Source organism: Populus alba, chromosome 5 (genome assembly GCF_005239225.2).
Source record: "Populus alba chromosome 5, ASM523922v2, whole genome shotgun sequence".
NCBI lineage: Eukaryota > Viridiplantae > Streptophyta > Magnoliopsida > Malpighiales > Salicaceae > Populus > Populus alba.
Genome location: NC_133288.1, coordinates 13,053,310 through 13,074,152, shown reverse-complemented (window position 1 = coordinate 13,074,152; position 20,843 = coordinate 13,053,310). Strand labels below are relative to the sequence as shown.

Here is a 20,843-nt window from a genome sequence, read left to right as displayed (position 1 = left end):
GAATCATATATACGTGTGAAACGAGGCTATTTCTATAAGAATTTAAAAGGCTAAACTCTCTAAAGCACTCTTTGAAAATAGAAAGTGTTTGGGGCCAAAATGAATACAATTGTAAGAACTAAAATTACAAGAAAATGAACTATGTGATCTTTATTTTCTGGGATCACATAAAAGGCTGAGTAGTTAAAGACATCATGTTTATTGGTTAGCCGAGTAAACCCAATAGTTTTCACTAGGTATTTTTTACTATTGCTCTCCACTTCTATCTCTACTTTGTATTTTATTTTGATAAAATAATTTTCATTCATATAGAGGATTGTTAGGGTGTGAATGGAAGATCTATTAAAACTCTATTTAAAATAGAGTTGTTTCCTTTTATACATTTATGTTATTTTCAAAAGGATGTGTATTTTAGTTGTAAAAACAAATGTTAAAATTTTCTCTATATTTATAGAGACATTTATGACATGGATTTAATAATTTAGAAAACTTATAGTCTTTCTAAAACTCTTTCCTTTTACATTCTTTCTGTCAAAATCCCTCAGCTCCTTTCTTATAAGGAGTAACTTCCAATTCATGTGATACAAACCAAGTTAGATCCGAACTTGGTCTTAAAATGTCTACTAACCAGTTTTGTGAAATTGAGTACATCTCTATTACTGTACATCAAAACAAGCTGTAATTTTACGGAGAAATACTAGACACATGAAACTATAATTTGATACATTTAAGGTCAAATGGAGTTCAGGAACATATTATTTCAGAGGGTCAAAGTTATTAGATAAATCTTGTCAAGTCTATCGCACTAGACCTTTGTGTACTGTTTGAAACATATCAAGAGCTACATGTGGAAGTTTGTTTCTATTCAGTTTGGGATGGAAACTAAACATCTTAAGCTTTCTAATCATATATGGTAGGCTCAATAATTCATCCATACAAGAAAGAATGACATGTTTGAAGTCAAAACTGAAAATCTACCAAGAATATACGAAAATTAGAGATATTTAGTAGGCCTAATAATTATTTTTTAATTTGGTTCTATTCTAGCCCATTAAACAATGTTTAGGAGTTTATTTCATTATTGAACTTATGTTAGTTTATTGCTAATTTAGGCTTATTAGCTTGCAACCCAAAAGAGGTCCATTAGGGTTAGTTAGAGGAGACTATATTATGGTTTTGTAGCTGCAAATTTCAGCAGCAAGTTGGAGAATAAATGTGAGTTTTTCTTTTATTTATTTGTGGCAAAACAACCTTTTTTTGCAGGGACAAAGATCATACACTGACTTAATAAAGATTAATTGGCTTCATGACATCATTAGCATACATAGAGTTCTTATATACAAGGTTATCTCTGGGTCCAAGTTCTTTTTTCAATACCTTTGGCTTTTAGGTATAAGGTTACCTCTAGGTTAAGGTTTTATCAAACTTGATTTTCAACTTTATGGGTTGTTATCTACTTCGTTGGGGATAACTTGATCGTGTGATCAAGAGGTTTACATCAATTAGTATCAGAGCTAGGTTTCAAAAATTAGGTTATATCCTTTATTTTCTTCTTGTTAGTTTCGATTTCCTTAGGTTTAGTTATCTTTGATTCAATTTTTTATTATTTTGTGTCTAAAGCTTAATAGTTTGCATTTAGGGTTACTTAAAAGAAAAGGTTTTATTTTAGTTTATTTCTATCTTAGAATATATAAGTAGCATAAAGAGTAAAAAAAAAAAAAAAGGTCTAAAAGTCACTTTTGTCGAATATATCATAGTATACAAACAAGAGAGAATTTGGACCAAAAATATTTTAAAAAATTCTTAACTTTTATACACTAGTTTTAGGAGTCTTAATCACACCCCTGTATAAAGTTTGAGATCATTTGGAGATCGTTTGCTATAGTAACCAAGGTCAAGATTAAAATTTATCGTTGTAGGTCAAATTCATATTAGAAAGGAATCTTGGCTCAAATAAATTCATAAAATTCTCAAATTTTATATAGTAGGATTTAAGTTTCTAATCACTCCCCATATAAAATTTGAGGTCATTTGGAGTTAGTTTACTATAGGAACTAAATCTGGGATTGAAACTTGTCACAATGGGTCTAATTTGCGTCAATAATTCAAACTTGTTTTGCTACTATTATTTTTTAATTGTAACAATATAATAAAATCATAGTTAATATATTTAGGTGTCATTTTTTGTATATAGCCTTTTCATCTTTTTTTCTTTCGCGTCTTCAAAACGCTTATTTTTCATATAATTTTGCTTATTACTCATGAAATTGCAATCGTAGTTTTGTTTGTACTTGTTTTTATATTTTTATTGCTTCTTAAGTCATATACACATATTTGGATACGTTGCTATGACTGTTATATTTGGTGTTGATTTAAGTTCCGCAAGAGTTGAAGACAGGTAAGACAAGAGAAAAAAGGCGTTGTGAGTATATTTGAATGAAAAGCCTATATTTGACTGAAACACGAGAGGAGTGTAAACACGTGAGGAAGTGAGTGAGGAATATGTATTTCTTATCAACTAACAAATTTTCAGATTCAAAGATGTTGAAGGCAAACAACAACATGACATCAAAGAGAGGAGACAATGGAATTGTATCTCAATTATGCATTATAAATCAACGGATGGATTGAATGGCCAATAAATTTAGAGATAAGTTGGATAGGTTGGAGAGGCAATGTATTAATGATCATGGTGGGGTTTAAATTAGGCACGAGCGAAGAGAATTTAACGTTAGAAGAGCTATTAGGCAAGTTAACACTAATATGAATGAGTTTGTGGCTAACAATGCAAGCATAAGTAATGTTGATTTTGAAGAGGTGTTCGTGGAACATGGGGAACGTTTTGAACAACAACATAATTGTCAGTTTGTAGGGGAAATATATGGTGATAATTTTGACTAGAGGGGTAATTATATGTATCAAGACCATAATGTTGAGTTAGGTGGAGATTTGAAAACAATTAAGCTGAAAATACTGGCTTTTCAAGGGAAGAATGATCCTAAAGATTATTTAGAATGGGAGAAGAAAATGGAGTGGATTTTCAAGTGTCATAATTATCTGGAGCATAAGAAATTCAAGCTTGCTTTGATGGGTTTTACTGACCATACCATTATGTGGTAGGATCAGTTAGTGACAAACCACAAGAGGAATTATGATAGGCAAGTTGATACTTGGGATGAGATGAAATCCCTTATGAGGAAGATATTTGTGCCTAGACACTATTATAGAGAATTATATAAAAGGTTGCAGAGTTTGAGTCAAGGTATAAAGAGTGTTGATGAGTACTTTAAAGAGATAAAAGTTGTTATGAATTGAGCTAATATTGAGGAGGATAAAGAGGCTATTATAGCTAGATTCATGAATGGCCTTAATTATGATATAGCTTATATTATAGAGTTGTATCATTAAATGGAGATGGAACAGATGATGCATATAGTCATGAAGGTGGAGAAACAACTTAAATGAAAGGGTACCATTTGGCAAAGTCAGCCATTAGGCCCTTTAAAACCTTCGAAACCTAATTGGAAGGCCAGTACTAGGGGTGATGTATCATAATAGAATGAGAAGGGCAAGGCCAAATACCCTAGAGAGAAGAAATACACCTCGATCATTGTTAAAGGTAATAATGTTACTCGTACTTCTCGTAACTATGACATTAAATTCTTTTGTTGTTTAGGTTTTGGTCATGTTGTTTCACATTGCCCAAATAAAATAGTCATGTTTATGAAATCTAATAATAAGGTTGAGACGAATAGGGAGGATGGAGAGGAGAAGATACAACCATTGGAGGATGCTGATGATGTTTGTGTTAAATATCTGGTTGAGGGAGAGGCACTTATGATGAGGAGAGCATTGAATATGCATGTCAGGGTGGATGATTTGGAAGGTCAGAAGGAGAACATATTCTACACGAGATGTCATGCTCATAATAAGATATGTAACTTAATTATAAATTATGGTAGTTACACCATTGTAGTTAGTATTGAATTAGTAAGAAAGTTGAACTTGCATACTACCAAACATCTCATACCTTATAAGTTACAGTGGTTGAATGATGGTGATTAAGTGAAAGTGAATAAACAGGTTTTGTTTGCTTTTTCTAATGGTAAATATTGTTATAAGGTGTTATATGATGTTGTGTCAATACAGGCTAGTCAATTATTACATGTTAGATTATGACAATATGATAAAAGAGTTATGCATGATAGAGTGATAAATATGTATTCCTTTGAGATGAATGGAAAACCTATAACTCTTGTATCTTTGGTACCTAAGTAAATATATGAGAAGCAACTGAAATTGAAGAATGCAAAGATGGTTAAAAATGAGAGCTTGTATATCAAGAGGACTTTATTTGCTAACAAGGTTCTTCTTGGTTTTGATGATGACGTTATTCTTTAGTTTGGTACTAATTTGTTGACCTTAAAAGATGTTTTATATGATATAGATTTGAGGTCAAATCTATATAAAGAAAGGAAGGATGATACGAACCAAGTCAGGTCCAAATATGATCTTAAAATATCAACTGGCTAGTTTTACGAGATCAAGCATATCTTTTTGATCGTATATCAAAATGAGCTGAAATTTTATAGAGAGATACTAGGCATATGAAACTATATTTTGGTATCTTCCCAGGTCAAATGGAGTTCAGAAATAAATTATTTCAGAGGATCAAAGTTACTATACAAATCTTGTCAAATTTGCAAGACTAGACCTTTGTGTACTATTTGGGATATATCTGGAACTACAGATAAAAGTTTTCCACAATTTAGTTTGTGCTGGAAACTAGACATCTCATGCTCTCTAACAATATATGGTAGGCTTAATAATTCATTCAGACGAGAAAGAAAGAAGTGTTTAAAGTTAGCATTGAAAATATGTCAAGAATGTGCGGAAATTGAAGATTTGGGTTACATGGAGGAATTTTGACATGAAGACTTTGGTTTTCTCATCCTATTTTATTTATTTATTTAATGTTGAATAATTATTTTTAAATTTAGTTTTATTTTATCCCATTAGACATTGTTTAGGAGTTTCTTTCATTATTAGACTTATATTAATTTAGTTTAGGCCTATAAGCTTACAGCCCAAAATGGATCCATTAGGGTTAATTAGAGGAGACTATATTATTTTTTAACTATAAATTTTAGCAGCAAGTTGGAGAATAAATGTGATTTTTTTTTTGTTTATTTATGGAAAAATAACCTTTCTTTGTAGGGACTAAGATCGTACACTGACTTATTAAAGATTAACTGGTTTCATGATGTCATTCACATACTTAAAATTCTTAGATACAAGGTTATCTCTGGGTCCAAATTTTTTTCCAATACCTTTGATTCTTAATTACAGAGTTATTTCTAGATTAAAGTTCTAGCAAACCCGGTTTTTGACTTTCCAAATTGTTATTACTTTGTTAGAGGTTGTTTGACCACATGGTTAAGAGATTCATATCATCTTGGTTCGCCATTTATTCTTAAGGATAAGTGATTGAATAAGCGTAAAAATCAATATTACAATAACACTGCTATGCTAGTACCAGAGAGCATACGATAAAATGTTTTAAGATCAGTGAATTGACTATTGCCTCAATCTGCATCAAGTCTATTTAGTGATAACTAATACTGTAAGTTGATTTTCTTATTGATTCATATGCCAATCATGTTTTGTAGAAATCAAATCATGATGAGAGTGAGAGTAAGATGAATACTAAGTTGATTTTTGTTTTACATATTGATCTAGATGTATGTTTTATATTTTGTGAAAAATAAATTATATAAAGATTTAAAATTAACAATAATTTTAAAATAGTTTAAAGTATTTCAACGGTGCAAGGGTTGTTGTGGTGGAGTAGTGGTGGTACTGCAGCAGTGGAGGTTGAGGGGGAGGGTTTGTAAAAGCCCATACTATTCTTCCTTGGTAAATCATTTTGCATATGGCGATTGTTAAAGCTCAAGGCTGCTTGTATGAGTATGATTTTGGCTGCTTGTATCATGGTGTTACTGGGTTTTTGTTTATGCAAGTGTTTACCTTCGGTAGGTGAAGATTGTAGAGACACTGTTTGGAATGACAAAAAAAATAAAATAATAATGTTAGACTGATGATGAGGATTAATGTTCGATTCATTTAAACGTGCTGAACAACTACAGAAGAAAAGGAAATTTTCACATGTTAGGATGCATGTAACATGAATGACCCTTCACCTGTTTCTGAGGCTAAACATCCACTTGCATTTGGAAGCCTTTTTTCACTATTGAGAATCTGGGATACAAAATCCATGCTTTGTTTTGTCTTTTAAAATTAAATATGTTCCTGTTAAATGTCTTGTTATGAGGAGGGGGGGGGGTATAAATTATTGATCAACTAGTAAAGGACACACGTTGCATGTATCGAAATAAACACATTAAAGTAGATTGATTAACTAATTTTTTTTTATAATTTAGAGGTGCCAATCTTTTTTTTTAAAAAAAAAAAGAAGAAAAAGAAAGGGTTGCCTTCATGCAAGCACTTGCATCCGAGCACGAGAAACGATTAATAATACGTAAGCAAATACAGCCACCAACGAAATTGTAGTTTCATGATGCTGCCCTATTCCATGAGTATACCATCTTCTTAGCAGATTAAATAAAACGAACAATCACCGTCGTCAAAATAATACATCATCATCATCAAATGACAAAAGTTGGAACTTGGAAAAGGTTGTTGATGGGGTTACACAAGCTGTGTCCAGTCATCCACAGTAAACAACACTCGCATCCCATCTTGCTCCCATCCCACCTTTACAAATAACCACCTCTACAGCCTCATTGCGTAAGCAGCTTTGAGTCGCATGCCACTATTTTAACCCGCCCAACAGTCTCCTGCGCGTCCTCATTCTTAAACATAGCATCCTGTAAAATGAAGGTCCAAACATTGTCGCAGAATCTGTAGGTATGCAGATGTCCCTGTAGCACCCAAAACCAGAAAAATAATATGAGTCTTTTCAGTTGCTACCCTAACACATAAGATACAATCTTGATCCAGGAAAATTACGACAGGAGTTCCCTGGTTAAAGAGCCCAAGTTCCACAGATTATAAATACGAACTCCCCCATTAAACCTAAAGTGGAAACGAAGAATAAGACAATAAAGTCCAAAGTCAACAACCAAAATGGTACAGAATTCGTTTTCTTTTTTCCCCACGCAAATCCATAAAAAGGAACCTCACCGAACTTTCACCAGAGAGGGAATATAAGAACAAGTTCCGGAAAAAGGTGAAGGCAAAAAACTTAAAATGGACATGACATTCAATTCCCAGCCACCTGCCTAACTTGTGAAAATCTCCAAAACTAATTTGGAAATGCAATTAGCAACAATCATGATCAGAGCAGCTTAAAGCAAGTCATTCTTTAAATTGTCTTCTCACTGCACCACCTCACCCATCATTCTATTCCCTCACTCTACCACCAAGTCACTGCTGAAGCTGCCACATGCGATACTCAAACATTCAACCATGATGCTCCTTTTTCTATGCAGATTCAATTTGTTCTGAAGGCTATGCCAACAACCACTGCTGACCACAAAAGATTAATTCAAAAATGCACCATCTTACGGTAATCACTAGGACTTCAGTTCTTTTTTTCTCCCAAAGGCCCAATCAAATCCAAAACAAAATCATAAATTCATCAGTGCAACTATAGTACTCTGTAAATGCAAAAAACTGCAAAACCTACCACATATTGCTGGCTGCTTGGAAAGCTTCCAGCATAATATGGCTGTTAATACAGAAAAGTGCATCAACAACAGATGTACATGGAAGCACCACAGACTCCATTAGGTCACTACGCCACAAGTATTTGGGGGAGGGGGTGAAATAGGAAGAAAATAACAAGGTTGAGAATTACAAATGCCAGTCCAGAACTAAGCTATATAAAAAGTTGCAACATTAATCATCTCCAAAATTTCCTTGTAAGACTGTAGGAATTCATACCTGCCCCAAAACTAACATAGAAGACAGTTTCTGTACAAGTATGCTAATGAAGCATTCAAAGCACCAATTTTCAATTGCCTAAGAAGCTGATCGAGAAATAACCACTGACCAGTGATGCAGTGCTCATGGATGGCTAAATTTATCCGATATGCTTATTTGCATCAGTTGTGACATTGAAAATTCAAACATCCAAAAGTGCCTTGAGCACGTGACATTTCCCAGCAAGCATACACTTAAGTTGTCCTTAAACCAATTACATCCACTCCACATGTGCGGAGCAATAATGGTTCTATATCAGCAACAATTTGATTCCATAAACGTTCTGCTTCATTGATAAGAAGGCAGGTTTGTCATCAAAATTTGACAGACAAAAGACTCTTAATGTTGAATTTTTTTTTTTAAAGTCGACTCCAATCTTATCATTCATCAATCAAGGTGATTCAAAACTTCTTTATAATTGTGGTTAAAATCGATATTTACAAATCTAAATTGTGGAAACGGTAATTAATAATCCAGAAATGTTGCTGTTTGGTTGTATAACAGAAGGTGCCCTATTTATATTACATAGGTTCCTCATCTTCACACGACCCAATTATGGAATAAAGAGCTGATGAAAATGATTTCACATCTTCAGAAAATGAATCAAGCGAAACGCACACATGCATGCAGGAACGCATGACACACAACACTTTCAGAAACTGTTTTGACTTTCGAGTCATTACATATTTTTTGGCCAAAATCAACAGGGATAATCAACCACACACACACACACACACACACACATGGAAGACGTTGACTTGGAATCACAATCAATAAGAGGCCAGATCAGCAGAGTCAAAATTTAGAACATTTTAATTGTTGACTAAACTAGTTATAACATAGCACAAAAGAATTAGTTCAGATCCAATTGACAACCATAAAACTCGTTATCCCAATTCGCTTTAAACGATGATCAATTGACAAAAGATGGCAATCGTAATAGCTAAATAAAACATAAAATTGAAAGAACTTACCTTAATAGTGACTTTGCTCTTCACTTTTGTTTCCAAAGCTTCAGTCATGGACTAAATTGAAAAGACAAAACAAAAAAAAAATTAAAAAGAGAGAACCCAAAGTGGTTAGTTATCAAACTAGATTAGGTGTGATGTACCTTATCAAACTGAACAAGAACCTGGAAGGCTAGCTCAGGACTGAGAGTACCGTTTTGAACCATGTCATCAAGAGTCTCCGTCAAGCACATCCCGATCGTCGATCTTCTATACAGCTCAAACGTCGCCATTCCCAGAGATCTGTAAATCAAACACAAAGAAGCTACTGTAGATTCGTGCAGAAAGAGCGTGAATCTATGGAAGAGATTGAAATTACCGATTGGAGGAGTTGATGCTTTGTTGTGGGTTTAATTTAACGTTTATTCGAGGGAAGAGCTTTTTGGGCGGAGAGGATTTGAACCCTTTTATACCCTAGTTTTTGAGGATGGGAGATTTTATACTCGCCGATTGATTTGGAAGGTACGAATTGCCTGTTTTGACCTGTGTTTAGCTTCTCACTCCGAAGCCCACTTTATTACTATTTTTGTTTTGGGCCAACCGCTTGAAACGTAAACTTGGGCTAGGGAACTCAGAGATTATATTAAATATGTTTTTGGTACAGTGATTGCCAAGGGCAAGTATTTTCCACGGGAAGTGGATTTCTAAAAATTTATTTATTTTCTGATATTTAGGAGTATTATAAAAAACAAAGTTGGAAACTACTTTTTAATATTTTTATGTCATGAAATATTATTTGGAAAATTATTATTATTTTTTAAGTTTATTAAAATAATAGGGACCAAATCTTATATATGAAAAAGTTAAAGAAGAATAAAATTGAAAAAAAAAATTAATTTCTTAAATTATTTCAAATAAAAAAAATCATAAAAAAGAATGAAGACCAAATATAACAGATAAAATAGTTAAAAGATGATGAAATTAAAAAAATTAAATTTCATAAATTATTTCAAATAAAATAAATAGCAATTAGAAGAATGTAATCAAATCTAAATAATAAAAAAGTTGAAAAAATGTACATATTAAAAAAAATTAATTTCATAAATTATATTAAATAAATTAAATAGTAATTAGAAGAATAAAGATCAAATTTAATAGATAAAAAAATTCAATTAAAAAAAATAAAAAAAACAATCAAAAGAATAAGAATTAAAAGTGATATAAAAATCAAATTATATATATCAATCAAAATATTTTTTGAATTTTTTATAACTTCTAGAAAGTGTATTCTGCACAAAATAAAAGAAAAATATTTTCTTTAAAAATCAAACCAAATTTGTTTTGCTGGAAAATATTTTTCTTTGACCAACTTTTATAACTTTAAACAACCATGAAAAAATTTGAAACAAACAAACAAGGCCTAATAAGTAGACTTATCAACAGTATTATTTGTCTTAGATCGATTAGGCATAATTTAATTTATAGTTATTTCAGCAGTATTACATGTTTTAAGTGACTAATTACCCATAATTTTTTTTTAACCTTCACTCCTGAACTCCACAAGATACGAGTAATATAACAAAATAAAGATAATTTTCTAGTTATAGATGACAAAATGAGATGCTCATCTATTACAAATATAATATGATTACAAATGTCAAACTATTATCCCTCCTTTTCTTTTACTCTCTAATCTTTTTTATATTGATCTCATTCCCTTTGGACTACTCTTTTGAGATACCATTTGCACCATGTTTTATGAAATTTAAAATTTTATTTTTTGATTTAAATTTATTTTTTTATATATTTTTATATTGTTTTGATATATTAATATTAAAAATAATTTTAAAAAAATAAAAATAAATATTATTTTGATGTATTTCTACCACACTCTTAAACACCCTTTAAATGAATGAAAAGTGAAATGACCCTAAATTTTAACATTTTTTTTTCACAATCCATTAGTAATTTGTGGTGCAAATTTTTTTTATAAGAATTTAGCAGCGTTTCCCCAATATTCAGACATATCCAATTATTGATACTTTCATTTCCATTCACCATATCAATTATCAAATCTCAATTGTAATCCAATCATCCTAAATCATATCCTACTCCAGGTCATACATATTTCTTCGTGTCTCGACAAATTTAATCATATGTTTAAACATTTTTATAGTATGAACATTGAAAAGAAATTTAAAATATACCTTAACCAATTTAAGAATATTAAAATCTATCCTACACAATATTTTATTAATTCTATTAAGTACATTATTAATTCACAAATAATTATCTTATAAAATTATTTACAATCCCTAAAATGATAGTAATTAAATTACATATAAAGTCATACATACCCATAAGATTTAAACATTAAATTAATTTACAATAACAACTATGATGTATACTATTACTCCTATTCCTGCCAAGAATGTGAATGACATGTAAGGGAGTAATTAATACATAAGATTAACTTTTAAATTTCAACTATAAAATTTAGTATTTTTAGTTATATTATTCCTTCTCATTATCTCTTTAGTATTAACACCATTAATTTAAATCTTTACTTTACCAATTAAACTCATAATGACCAACCCTCATGATCACCAAATCCCTAACAATTCATTGTAATTGATAATCTTCCAGCTATTTCCTCATGGATGTTAATAATTTAGTGATTCTTCTTAGTTACCAATAAATCTAGCAATCCATCTAATTATCCATAATCTAGTAACCTCTCATAATTACTAATGAATTTTTCAATTCATCTAATACCCGTAATTTGATAACCCCTCACGATTACCAATAAACTTGGCAATTCATTTGATTGTCAATAATCCGATAATCCCTCACGATTACCAATAAATTTAGTATTTCATCTGATTATCAATAATCTGATAACCCTTTATACTTTCTAATAAATCTGACAATCCATTTGATTGCCAATAATTTGGTAACCTCTCTTAGGTAGGTATCAACAAATCTAGTACTATTTCTCCTCTTGATTTTTTTTTCTTTTCCAACCATTAATGCACATTCAATAAATAAAAATATTTGCAATAAGACAAGATAATAAGATTTCAAAAACTCAAGTGAGGTGAAGTACACCTACCTGTTCCTTTGACTATGTGATTTCCTTCAGTTGTAGACGATTCTACTCCAATTGTCTCCATTGTTTTGAATTTACAAGACATCATTAGTATCATTTACAAATATTTTAATAAAAAAAATAGATATTGCTAACGTGTTTTCTAGTAGAAAAAAATTTTAAATCATGCGAGGATTGATCCAATATGATCTAGTCAACTTTGAAAATAAAAAAAAATTTAGATGATCGATAAAAATATAATTTGACTAAAAAAACTTAAGATGATATTTTTTGTGAAATATTGAGATGACAACATATTAGATTAATTGGGTAACTTGTCAAATATGTGACGTGGGTCATGAAACCATGATAGCTCTATAGAAAGTAAATCGAACCAAAATACGAACCCAAATTTCTAATCAACACAATATTGAATGATAAAATTAAAAAAAAATCCATTAATAAATAAAACAAAACGACTTGATTCATCTTAAGTTAACAAACCAAACATATAACTGAAATAAATAAACCACAATAACCTCAAAAAAAGTAAATCAAAATAAATTATAAAAACTAATTCTCAATCACCAAATATTAAAGAATGAAACAAGATAAAAAATCAATAAAAAAGATTAAAAAAAAACTCGAGTTAACCGGGTCAACCACTAAATTTATGACCTGGATTATGATACTAAAATAACTTGATAGAAAATAAATCAAAATAAATTATGAATCTCAACCTCAATGTTAAAATATAAAATTAAAACTAAAAAAAAAAAAAAACTAGTTTGTGATCTATGAGGAGGGAACTGTGAATTCCCTTCTCATTTAGCTTTTGTTAATTAATGTTAGCTGGTTTTTTCTTCGATGATTTAAAATGATCGTAACTTAGATTAACTTTAATTTATTTTATATAATTGAATTACATAAACAAAAACATTTTACTTGAAGGAACCAATGTAGCAATCACAGCAAGTACTTTCTCATATTTGCGTATCTAAAAGGCAGCTAGCGCATGATTCTTGGACCCATTTGAGTTAATCATAACCAAGCCCTTAATAGTTGACCAAAACTGATTAATTAATTTATCCTTGTTTCAAAAACTATATTTTAAGCTTTATTTGTACGTCAATTTTATGTCCCTTCTCTAAGGAAAAGGCGAAGTTGATAAAAATAGAAAAAATAGACGAGGAAAGAAGATATATATATATAAACTATTAAATTGATGATGTCCTAAGAACCATTTAATTATTTTTTATACTACATGTAATGTATCGATTAATTAGTTTCAATCAACTCCATGAATTAAGTTAGAATTTACTCTCCATCGTTTCAGTTTCCGCCTCTAAAGGGAAAAAAAATCCGCGAGTCCCCCAGCTCTGCCTTTCGACACATCTGTCCCCACGAATCAATTTCAGTCCTTAACCTGGGAATGGAAACAGGAGGAATGGGCGGCACACGATCATTGATTCATGGATCTCGCAGAGAATTTCTTTCTGCAAAAGTGTTTACGTATTGATATTGGAATATACATCTAATCCGATCACAACCCTAACTGGATATTTTACTTAAATGAACTGGAAGCTTCATTACTGGATCCAGAAAAAGGAGGACCTTCTAGACGTATGTAGTCATACATGAGACCCTGGAAAGGGCTGGTGCATCTTGGCTGCGTCAAGAAGATGGTATTCTCTCCTTCAACTAGCCGAGCTCCGGGAATATTCACATTATACAGCCGGTAGAGCCCATGAATCCCATGTCTAGCAATTGCGTTGTCCCTCCCTATCAATCCGCTTGTAAATAGCGGACGTTGTGCTTTTGCATCATTAACACGAACCTTCGAAAAAGATACCACCAAAAAATATATATAAAAAAAGATATTAGCTTTGTAAATTTCAAGCAAAAATGGATGTGGTCGTACTGGGCCTTTCATTCTCTCAATGCGACATTACCTGCAATTCTGCTAGGGTTGCAGATGCAATTGCCACTCTCAGTTTGTAGCTACTGTTCCGATCCACTTTGTCAAGTTTGAACTTGATTTGCCATGTGGTTCCTACATGTGTATCATCGTCTTTTCTCCTGCAGCTCAGAGAAGCTTGAAGATGAGACATAATTGTCATGATAATTAATCTATTGACTAGAAAACGCATCAGCTCTGAGTAAGAATATGAAAGGGCTAGGATTATAACTACCCATGTTTTTAATGCTAGTCAAGATTCATAGTCTTTACTATATTCTATATATTTCTGGCATGGGAGCATTATAACATAACCAAGGTGTTGGAGATGAACCTGAATAGTTGTTTGCTGATAAATTACCAGTCAAAAAATCAATTGATCTTTTAGCATATTAATTCTGAAAGAATACATATCAGCTACTTGGTTAAGTACGACGTTTTTATGGATGGTGCTATCTAAGTAATAAATCTCAACTACCATTACAAAGTGGCTGACACTCAGAGTCAAGCAAATCCCAAGATAAAAGAACTGCACCTGACAACCTGAGCAAAGAACCAGTCTTTTCTGTAGTCACTGAGACCGACTGTGTAAACCAAATCTGTATCAGGGTACAGATCTGCATATCTGCCCCACAAACCATACTGCCGAAATCTTCCAGTATAGGGGTAATGTTAGATGCATTAAACAGGAAAATATATCAACATTCAAATCTAAATTAACATTTAAATGGATCCCAAAATACTTCAAACACCCACCAGAAAATAAGCCCCGTATGGAAGATCATCTTTTACAAGTATTACCACGTCTATGATATCTTCTTAGATTTTTTATATAGGAAATCCAAGGAGAGCTAACCTGTCAGGATGATTGGCATATAGATTATTCATAAACTTTGGATCAGGACCTGGAATATAGAACTCAGCAGCGGAACGGTCAGGGATGCCTATTTCCCAGAGTGTGGGCCCATCTCTTGGAGGCTCGTACACAAGATCACCCATATCCATATCACAACCTGCATGATTTTTGAACTCTGTAACATCTATCATTGAAAAACAGTACTCAAAAGAAATCGCTAGAGTTTGAGGAAGAAAACCAGAAATTATGTTCATGATAGCATCCCATCTGTAATCTCCAAGAAATCCAGGGACCCATGCATAAAGATTGTAGTCGCCGGTGCGTGTGTTTTTAATAGAGAAATAGCCATTCTCATCTGCTCTGGTCCAGAATTGGTAGTCCTAACAAGAAGTAACAAGGAAGGTTATGATGAGTTCAGCAGAGTTTAGCTGTGACCCCTGACCTAATATGAAGTAAAAAGATAAGATTGTGATAAGTTCACGTTACTTAGATCTGACCCCAAAACTTGATAAGAGATAACAGGCAAGATTATCACAAGTCAAAAGCAGCATTTAGATGCAACCCAAAAAATAACTTCTCTACACAGACAAGATCAATTTATCTTTTGAAATGTTCTAGGAGCTTGGAACACCATGAATTCTCTCTCCCAAGGATTTCCTTAGCACCCCCACAAAAGCTGCTATTACAAGCATTTTCAAAGAATATGCATTTATCTAACTATATAACATAAGCAAGAAAAAAGAATGGAGGTCTACCATTCTAATGCTGTTCTCTGAGTAAACTCATTTTTTTTGCATGTATAATACTAGTATTCACAATTGACACGCATCCTCTATCGATGTACTGTAGTTGGCCCTATGAGAAAAGGCAGATGAAGAAAAGGACACTTTGCACCACCAATTTGCCTTTTGTATTCAGAATGATTCTAAACTGCAAAGCCCACCACATTTAATTGTATCTATGCATGCTAAATATGATTGGGCTTAATAAATTGAATTTCAACTGGGATCCAAAATAAAGCACCAAAATGACGACTGTTGCAATCATTTTAGAATAGCAAGGAAAATCTACGAGTTTATGTACAACGAAGTAAAAATTCCCATTATTGAGTTCTGTATCGCTAGCAAATTCCCCCTTAAGTAATAGCTAACACAAAACTAATTCTCAAAGAAAATGGTTAAACCATTGTAGCTAAGTGACCTTGGATGATTAAAATGCATAACAAGATATTGTATTTTTAGGAAGATAAAGAATTAAATAGTCTTGCATTGAACATAGAAGATAATTAAATCACCTTGCATTCTGTTTGCCATGATCCAACATCTCCAGGGGGAGCCAACCCCACATAAGCACCACTTGCTAGTATATAGTCATCACTTATATTCCTAGGCAACATAATAACAAAAAAATGTAATCCCATTCATCTACCCAGCAAATCAAACAACAGAAGACAAAGAAGAATAATTTTTTGTTTTAAAATTTTTTGGAAGTTTGTTTGCATTGAATAATAAGTCCATGATTCACTGGTCTCATTTGACTAAAATAAAAGTAAAATAAATCACGTAAATCACTGGTGACTTCCTAAAATCAAACCACATCCATCTCACCCGGATACTCTTTAAGAAAGTAATAATAGAAATAACATGAAGATAAATATGGATGCTAAATCCTTGTCTCGCACACATGAATGTACTTAGGCCACAATCATTTCTGCTTTTTATTAATTTCTTATTTACAAGATGGACTATCATTTTCCTACTTGTATGGCTACCTGTCTTTGACTAGTAGTCTTCCATAAACACTCCCTCGTTCTTCTGACTTTTGGAAATCCTCAGAGGCAGGGAAGCTGTATGGCCAGCTTTGGACTTCAGCCATCATCTGTATATAAACTTAGCTCAATGTCTGTCCAACTGTCCAATCAATTTACAGAAACATGAACTTGTAGGTTTGTGTTAAAACCTGCACTTTAGCATCTTCCCACAGAAAGAGAGGGTCCTCTCCATTTGATGCAGAATTAAGATAGATAAAAACAGGGCCAAAAACTTTCTTCCATGGTTCACCAGGGCTTATACTCAGTACCAGATCTTTTCCCGCATAATGTGAACTATGAAACATCTAATTATGTCATTTGAGTTAAAAGTTAATGGAGTTGAACATACAACCATTAATAGCAATAATGACACAGACATGCTGGCATCCATCAACATGTCGAAACATTTCTATAAAACCATAGTCTAAGATCAATCACTTACAGCAAGAGTGGTGGGGCCTACATGAGAAGTGAGGTTCTGTTTCAGGGGCCCAGCAGTTCGGAATTCATCACTTGGTGTGATTTGCCAGAACCCCACTGGAGGCTTGAAGCATATCCATCCATGGACTTGATTATCTTTGTTTTCACATGAATATTGGTACTTGTCATCCACCTAAAATCAAGACCAACTCAGAGACCAATAACAATAACAAGAAGAAATTACTTATAAGTTACTTGTAAAGCACCTCTCCTGCGAGCTCTGGCAGTTTGGGATTAACAAGCATGACAGCTTCTGGATAAGCCAGGGCTTGACATCTTCCTGGCAAGCGGTCATCTGGTAGGGGCATCAATCTTTGCCTGTTATCTGCTATGGCCATGTACTGAAACCTATCATCCACCCCAAAAGAACCTCATGGTGACTTATTTGCATGATCATATACCAATGAAGACAATTTTAAACACTCTTTTATTGATTATATGGGGAATGATGTCTTCTTCCTTCTTCTTCTTTTTTTTTTTTCATGACACTAGTGAAATTTAAATTAGAACCTACAAAGTCCTAAACTTAGCAAACAGATAATATAAATATCATTGGTGATACTAGATAATATATATTCACATTCACAAAGCAATAAATAGAAATATCTTTGTAACTGATCATTTAACTATATGTAGCAGTGACCAAACCAGAGGAACTTCAAGTTTTTGTCAGCATGTACTGAATTATTCACTCCACAACCACAAACGAATCTCAGACAATCTATTAGGAAATTGACAAAGATGCTAAGAATATGTTTACTTGTCTTTCCGGAGTTTAAAAGTAATCCTTGTTTCGCCAATATCAAAACCAGGCCATTCCTGCAAGTGCTCGTAAATGGCATATGAGTAGAAGCCTGAGGAACCACGTAGCAATATAAACCTGGAGGAGAATTAAAATACTTTTATATATATATATATATATATATATATATATATCTTATTCCAACAGCATTTATACACTTATGTATGCATTCATACATATAAAAATTGAACAGGGACCTTTTATCTATATTCAAGGGAATGTATTTGCCTTCAAGTGAGGAATCCCACATTCTTGTAAATGAGAGCTCAACCTGCTCATCATTTTCCACTACGACCCTGAAACTTGTTCCACTAATCCTGCATAGCAACCAGTTCATTCGCACAAACATATGAATTAGAACCAGCATTATTTTTTTTGCTATAACAGTGAAGAAGTCCACAAATAAAATTTAGCTCGGGCACAATAGTCCGTTTTGAGAATAATGAAGAAGCAAGAAAAAGAGGTTAACCACAAAACTCTGTATCTTTTTAACAATTCAAAAGCTTATAGAAACATGCGTGTGCATGTGCACGCAAACACACAAGAAAGATATATATATATATATATATATATATATAGAGAGAGAGAGAGAGAGAGAGAGAGATAGATGCATGAATAAATTTTTTAAAGCAATCGCATATATATATTCATTCCAAGACATGTCAGCATAGCTTCACCATACTCACTATTTAAATAAAATAAAAAAAATGCAACCTGTTAAGTAATGACTGTTCTCTGACAGTCAGGTTACATTGTACAATAAAGAAAAACTCCAGTTTCAATTTTGGCTTCATAACCAAACAAAGACTTCATTGGTTGAAAAACATGCAAGGAAAAAGAAAAAAGGGGCATACACATCAAATATTCCCTGGCCTCCAGGTGGATTCCAGTGAAGATCCCAGTACCTGCAATTACAAATAAAAACAAGTCAGTTCCTAGTCATGAGTGACGGGAATCTTTCATCAATATCAGCATGAATCAGTTTCAAAAGAAAAGGAATCTATGAATGGCTAAAAATCATTTTCACCTGTGAATCTGCATTGTTTAATTCACTATCCAAAAATCAAACAGCGATGCTATGGTTGCAAATTTATGAGTCCCTGACTCAATTACGAATTAGCCACTGCTGTTTATGTCCATATAAACAGAATCATTTGGAAGATGGACATACCACAAGTTACATGTGGCCTGCCCGTTAGACTAGAAAAACTTTTCAGAAAATAAAGTAAGGGTGTTTGAGCTATATTTCTATCCGGTATACAAAGAAATATGTGTTAAGACAGTAAAAAGAAATGAAATATGTGTTAAGACAGTAAAAAGAAAAGAATATTGTGTACATAAACAGCAGTTGTAGCACCATTTACCCTCTATTTGTTTCACGATTGAGAACTTCAAGCAAATTGTCAATGCCATCATATCGTATCCCGGTAACAATTCCAGCTGGTTTCGATAAGGTAACTTGTACTATGCCATTATCCATCACCACCTGAAGAAAGCATGCATCTATCTAATCAAATAAAAGATAATAAAAACAACCTAAAACTAATAACACTTGAGCTTAAATCTCAACTCACGAATAATAAAACCTCTAAACTATCCACCACATTAAATAAAAAAAAACATTAAACAAAACCATTGCATAATTACATGGTGATCTTGAATATACAATCGCACTGCCTGAAATGGCATGGCGGGACCACCCTTGTTAACTCTTGAAGCTCTTTGACCGCGATCCAAATCTCCACCTGAGCTCCATATTTATTTACATGGATAAATAGCATGGATTAATCAACCTAATCACTCCATTCCAGTGTGGTTGACTGGATAGTTGATTTGTTAGAAATCAAAATCAAGTTTTCATTTTATTTCTTTAATCAAGATCAAGCATCGAATTAAGAAGATAATTTTAATAAAAAAAATATTTTTGTAAGAGTTACCTCCAGGATTTTGACAAGAGGAGGAAGCGCCGTTGTTGTGACGCGTGCATCCGCCAAAGTCACGGAGAGAACCAGCAAAACTGTGCAATCTTTTCCACATTTAGGCACACAAAAGGCAAGTCAACGATCGGCGGTGGTGAATTTGGTGGTAATAATTAATGGATGGCGGCGGCGGCGGTGGAATGTTAAAGGAGGAATTGGATTGTTGTTCCATGATCTAATATCAAAAGTACCCTTTCCCCAGTTAACCGTAATTGGTTGGTGATGATTTGGCAACTGTCGCTTCGCTAGCCTATGAAATGGCACTGGCAATGGTAGAGGGAAGAGAAAAAGGGATTATTTGGCACGTGTCTACTCCAATCTCCTTTTATTTTATACCTATTTGTGTACCCAAAAGAAATTATTTCTCTTAAAATTTCAAGATTTCATAAACAATATTGACTGCCAATTTTAGTAAATTCAGGAGAATCATATCCATAAAAGGTAATGTGGGAATTGGTTGAGAACAGGAGGATAAGAATGCCCACCGTACCCTCTCTCATTCTAATTTTTATATTTTCATACATGCCGTCTCAGATCATGTTAGCCGTAATAAATCCACCACCATGCTTTATACATATATCATAAGCATTTGTGTGCACCACACGATGTGATGGATATCTTCAATGAGAAGATTAACTTGCAACACTTTAACCAGAAAATCAAGAAAGGCAATATAATAGCATTTTCATTCAAAATTTGCGAGCTAGAGGTATAATATATCTACAGTAGGACATGGCATCATAGTGCATCTAGACTTGATGATTATATAGGCAAACAACCCTAATGAAATAAATAATATTTCAGAAAGTTGAAAATCAAGTTAAATATAACCTTGATTTAAAAATAATTATGTATCTAGAAATCAAAGATATTAAAAAAAGACTTGGACACATAGATAATCTTGTATTAAAGAAATCTAA

The 20,843-nt window shown here is 32.7% G+C and overlaps 2 protein-coding genes across 8 annotated transcripts; both read right to left on the bottom strand.

Annotated features, from left to right (window-relative positions):
• Positions 1-6,510: 6,510 nt before the first annotated feature.
• Positions 6,511-9,491, bottom strand: LOC118030043 (transcription initiation factor IIA subunit 2). The gene is made up of 4 exons (XM_035034073.2): positions 9,331-9,491; positions 9,116-9,254; positions 8,979-9,029; positions 6,511-6,941 (listed from the first exon to the last, which is right to left on the bottom strand). Exons 2-4 carry the CDS (start codon positions 9,242-9,244, stop codon positions 6,801-6,803), a joined length of 321 nt encoding a protein of 106 aa, XP_034889964.1. The 5' UTR covers positions 9,245-9,254; positions 9,331-9,491; the 3' UTR covers positions 6,511-6,800.
• A 3,985-nt stretch (positions 9,492-13,476) lies between these two features.
• Positions 13,477-20,322, bottom strand: LOC118030203 (uncharacterized). 7 transcript variants are annotated; one of them, XM_035034224.2, is made up of 16 exons: positions 19,882-20,322; positions 19,592-19,689; positions 19,309-19,430; positions 18,799-18,849; positions 18,142-18,261; positions 17,903-18,022; positions 17,349-17,490; positions 17,105-17,275; positions 16,812-16,967; positions 16,624-16,730; positions 16,147-16,237; positions 14,853-15,232; positions 14,532-14,648; positions 13,992-14,118; positions 13,654-13,900; positions 13,477-13,535 (listed from the first exon to the last, which is right to left on the bottom strand). In XM_035034224.2, exons 1-16 carry the CDS (start codon positions 19,979-19,981, stop codon positions 13,510-13,512), a joined length of 2,175 nt encoding a protein of 724 aa, XP_034890115.1. In that variant the 5' UTR covers positions 19,982-20,322; the 3' UTR covers positions 13,477-13,509. The 7 variants fall into 7 exon arrangements, 5 of the variants coding, with proteins under 5 accessions (XP_034890115.1, XP_034890132.1, XP_034890141.1 ...); XM_035034241.2 differs by having other exon boundaries at positions 13,477-13,900; positions 14,853-15,009; positions 15,091-15,232; positions 19,882-20,305; XM_035034250.2 differs by having other exon boundaries at positions 13,477-13,876; positions 14,853-15,009; positions 15,091-15,232; positions 19,882-20,287.
• Between the last annotated feature and the right edge of the window lie 521 nt (positions 20,323-20,843).

What these genes read in the sequence shown, in the direction of transcription:
- LOC118030043 (XM_035034073.2), bottom strand. Translation starts at nt 9,244, where the DNA reads ATGGCGACGTTTGAGCTGTATAGAAGATCGACGATCGGGATGTGCTTG. An exon ending in TTCTTGTTCAGTTTGATAAG is followed by an intron (nt 9,030 to 9,115) that starts GTACATCACACC and finishes TTTTCAATTTAG; the next exon opens with TCCATGACTGAAGCTTTGGA. An exon ending in AGAGCAAAGTCACTATTAAG is followed by an intron (nt 6,942 to 8,978) that starts GTAAGTTCTTTC and finishes TGGGTGCTACAG; the next exon opens with GGACATCTGCATACCTACAG.
- LOC118030203 (XM_035034208.2), bottom strand. Translation starts at nt 19,981, where the DNA reads ATGTGGAAAAGATTGCACAGTTTTGCTGGTTCTCTCCGTGACTTTGGC. An exon ending in CCCTTGAATATAGATAAAAG is followed by an intron (nt 18,023 to 18,141) that starts GTCCCTGTTCAA and finishes ATTCTCCTCCAG; the next exon opens with GTTTATATTGCTACGTGGTT. An exon ending in TTTAAACTCCGGAAAGACAA is followed by an intron (nt 17,491 to 17,902) that starts GTAAACATATTC and finishes GGTGGATGATAG; the next exon opens with GTTTCAGTACATGGCCATAG.